At 43.4% G+C, this 3,418-nt stretch overlaps 1 protein-coding gene across 1 annotated transcript; it reads left to right on the top strand.

The window, feature by feature from the left end:
* Nucleotides 1-1,664: 1,664 nt before the first annotated feature.
* LOC138301617 (olfactory receptor class A-like protein 1) lies at nucleotides 1,665-2,648 on the top strand. The gene has a single exon (XM_069242130.1). It carries the CDS (start codon nucleotides 1,665-1,667, stop codon nucleotides 2,646-2,648), a length of 984 nt encoding a protein of 327 aa, XP_069098231.1.
* Nucleotides 2,649-3,418: the final 770 nt, after the last annotated feature.

Below are 3,418 nucleotides of genomic sequence, written 5' to 3' on the forward strand. Positions count from 1 at the left end.
AAGGGGTGGGCTGCAAAAATGGTCTTCAAAGGCAGAGAAGTACATTTGGAGCAACCCAGCAACACCCTCAAATCCTGCAAACCCAGACAATTAGGTGCCCCCTTGATTAGATTAGGAGAGGGGTGTGTTTATTTTTAGCCACACCAGTGGTTGGGCTCAGCCAGATGTAACCTCCAAAAATCACTTTCAGCCATGATGGATTTTTGATGAATGTTTCTCCCTAGGATTGATTTTTGCCACACTTCCCAGAAAGTGGTCATCACAGGGGGAAGGACTCTGTCCCTGATTGGAGAACCAGGACCCCACTGTTTTTCACCCAGGAGCAAGGATACAACTGGCAGACCTGCACCCACACCTCAGATCCCCATCAGATTCCAACAAGAAAGAACTACAGGAGAAGAAGGACCACCTGGACCCTGCACTCTGAAGGACTGCACCAGCTGAACACTTGGGCTTCACTACAAGAAGGACTTTGCCTGGCTTCAACTGGTTCAAGGAGGGACTCTCTATTTGCTACAGGTGAAAACTTGCTAACCAGAGTCCCTTGCATCAACTCCTGAAGAAACCAACCAGCTGACCACTGTGCAGTGGCCAAAAAGGAGTTTGCGCCAGGGGCATTCTGGGAGTTGTAGTCCACACTCCCAGGGAGCATCTCAGAGCTTCTGGAACCTTGGGGTGAGCTGTGGACCCCAAAAGAACCTTAAAAGAACATCTGGAAGAAGATCCAGAAGTTTGGAGAACTTTGGAGAACTTTTGAAAAAAAGCTCCATAGAGGGACCGACCCACCGCCGCAACTCTAGCCAGCTTGCCTCAACCGCGACCCGGCCTGACCTGCAGGTTCGTACCGGTGAAGAAAATCTGCAAAAAAGAGACTAGGTCCGAACGTAGGAAGTTGACTGGGACCTCCCAGCCAGCCTATCCGAGGAGGGCTCCAAGGACGTCAGATCAAGATCCAGGTTGGCACTGGTCGAAGTCTGAAGGTAAAAATCTCCACCAATGGCTCCACGAGTATCCGAGAGTTCCAGGAGGTCGGATTGGACTGGTAGGTTTGTCCCGCTGAAGAAAATCTTTAGAAAAACGACTAAGTCCCAAGGTAAGCTTTTGACCGAGGCCTCCTGCGGGTTATAGCTGAGCCAGACTTCATTGCGGTCGGTCTTAAACTTTGACTTTGCCCCAGTTGAGGTGCGACCAGATGACGAGATTGGCGCTTTCTGTTTCTATGCGCTAGAAAGCAATAATTCTTTAAAAATTCATATAGCCAGTTCCCCTTATCTGATTTTATTTGTTTTTGTGTCATTCTAAAGATAAAAATATCATCTATTTTTATAAATTGATTGTGGATTTTTAAACTGTTTCCTGTGTTTTATTTAGTTACTGTTTTGTGATATTTGAATGCTTCACGCTTTGTCTGCTAAGTTAAGCCTTGTCGCTCGTTGCCAAGCTACCAAGGGTGGAGCTAGGTTTGATTTACTGAGACCTAACTGGACCTAAGTTAAGGTTAGTGGCCTATTGCTAAGTGTAGGTACTTACCTGCCCTTACCAATAACCCATTTTCCAACATCTGGTTTATGATTCTGTATATTATTTTAAGTGATAATCTTGACTTTAACATTTCCTTTTCAAATTAATCTCATAGATGAATAACTTACCATCATCATCAAGTCATGGACTTCTACCAAGTTATCAAAGGAACTGCATTTTTATTATCAAGCAGTATTGAGATTTTGGGAAATTCCATTCTCCTGGTCTTTTTCTCATGTATTGCTTACGAGGAACGTTTGCTAATGACATCAGAGGTTATTCTTCTGAACTTGATTATGTCTAACTTTGTAATGGCCCTGACCAGAGGGCTTCCGAACTCCCTTTTCATTTACGGGCCACCAAATATTTTCAGTGACATCCAATGCCAACTTCTAGTGTACGTGTCCCGTGTCTCCCGTGCCATGTCCATCTGCCTCACCTGCCTCCTCAGCTGCTACCAGTGCGTGACACTCATGTCGACCACTCCCACGTGCATGAGCATGAGAGTGCGGCTGCAAACCTACATTGGTCACATCATTATTCTTCTCTTGGTGGTGAATATGACAATGTGTATCACGCCCCTACTTTATGCAGTTTCTGGCAACAACATAACCATTTCAGAATATGCATACCGTGCCAGTTACTGCATTGTTGTTTTACCAAGTAACACATCATTACTAAGTCAAACATTGACACTCTTTGCGAGAGATCTTATGTTTGTAGCTGTGATGAGCATTGCCAGTTTCTCCATTCTATATACATTGTATAAGCATGGTAAGCGGGTGAAGGGTATGAGGAGAAATGCCCAATCACAGACTCTTCCTGCTGAGGCAAGAGCTTCAAAGACAGTCAGCACATTGGTGACTCTCTACATCTTCTTCTTCGGAATAGACAGCTGCATATGGTTTTACCAGAGTACTTCATCAAGCACCATATTGACCTCAACCTCGGACATCCGTTACTTTGTTTCTGTGTGTTACTCCTCGGTGTTTCCCTTTGTGATTCTCTTTTACAACCAGAAAGTCAAGCATGCCATAGAACATCACACCGGTGAGCACCAATCTTCCACTGGGATCAAACTTTGCCCCAATAGAATTAGAAGGGTAATGGAACAGGGCAAGACATGAAACGGAGCTTCACCAGTGTAGTTATTGATGAAGTAAACACTGATGAATTTATGCTAACTCCTCGTGCTGTAGCAAGGATGATGTTGGAAGCTTTAAAGAATATTATTGGGTTGTGTTTGCACATATTCAAGATGTTTGAAGATGTGGTGATTAATTTTATGCATCAAGAGAAACTATGGCTGTCTTGGAAAATAGGTCTTTCCTTTGGGACATGAAAAGAGAATCTTTAAAGATCAGTAAACAAGATAAAAAGATTATGAGTATCAGGAGGAATGAATATTAAGGTGGGAAAGGGAGTAGCAATACCATATGGAAAAGGAAGGGATTTGCTGCAGTGCTTTGGAATGGCTGGAATCAGAAGGAAAGAACAGGCCCTATTACAATTGTGCCCTGATGAGGATTTATGTGGAGTGTTGTATTCAGTTCTAGAGGAAATTCCTATTAGAGGATAAAGACATAATGGAGACAGCCCACTAAAGTGATTGGGTACCAAAACAGAGACATATTTTTAAAACATGTCCTATGAGAAAAGATAAGCCATCCAAACATCTATGAACTGGAAGAGAGCTAGTGAGAGAGGGATATTATAGGGAAACAGGTGCAAGTAGATATTCATATTCATCAAAACTCATAGGACGGCACAGTGAGATGAACATTTGTTGCTAACAAATGCAATGTTCTTGAGGTCATAAATTCACATCCCAACCAGGCAGACTCATCCTCCTATCCTTCTGGGATAGTTAAATTGAGTACCATAAGTTGGGTAGCTG

Source organism: Pleurodeles waltl, chromosome 6 (genome assembly GCF_031143425.1).
Source record: "Pleurodeles waltl isolate 20211129_DDA chromosome 6, aPleWal1.hap1.20221129, whole genome shotgun sequence".
NCBI lineage: Eukaryota > Metazoa > Chordata > Amphibia > Caudata > Salamandridae > Pleurodeles > Pleurodeles waltl.

Excerpts from the sequence above, each read along its gene's own strand:
- LOC138301617 (XM_069242130.1), top strand. The coding sequence starts at position 1,665 with ATGGACTTCTACCAAGTTATCAAAGGAACTGCATTTTTATTATCAAGC.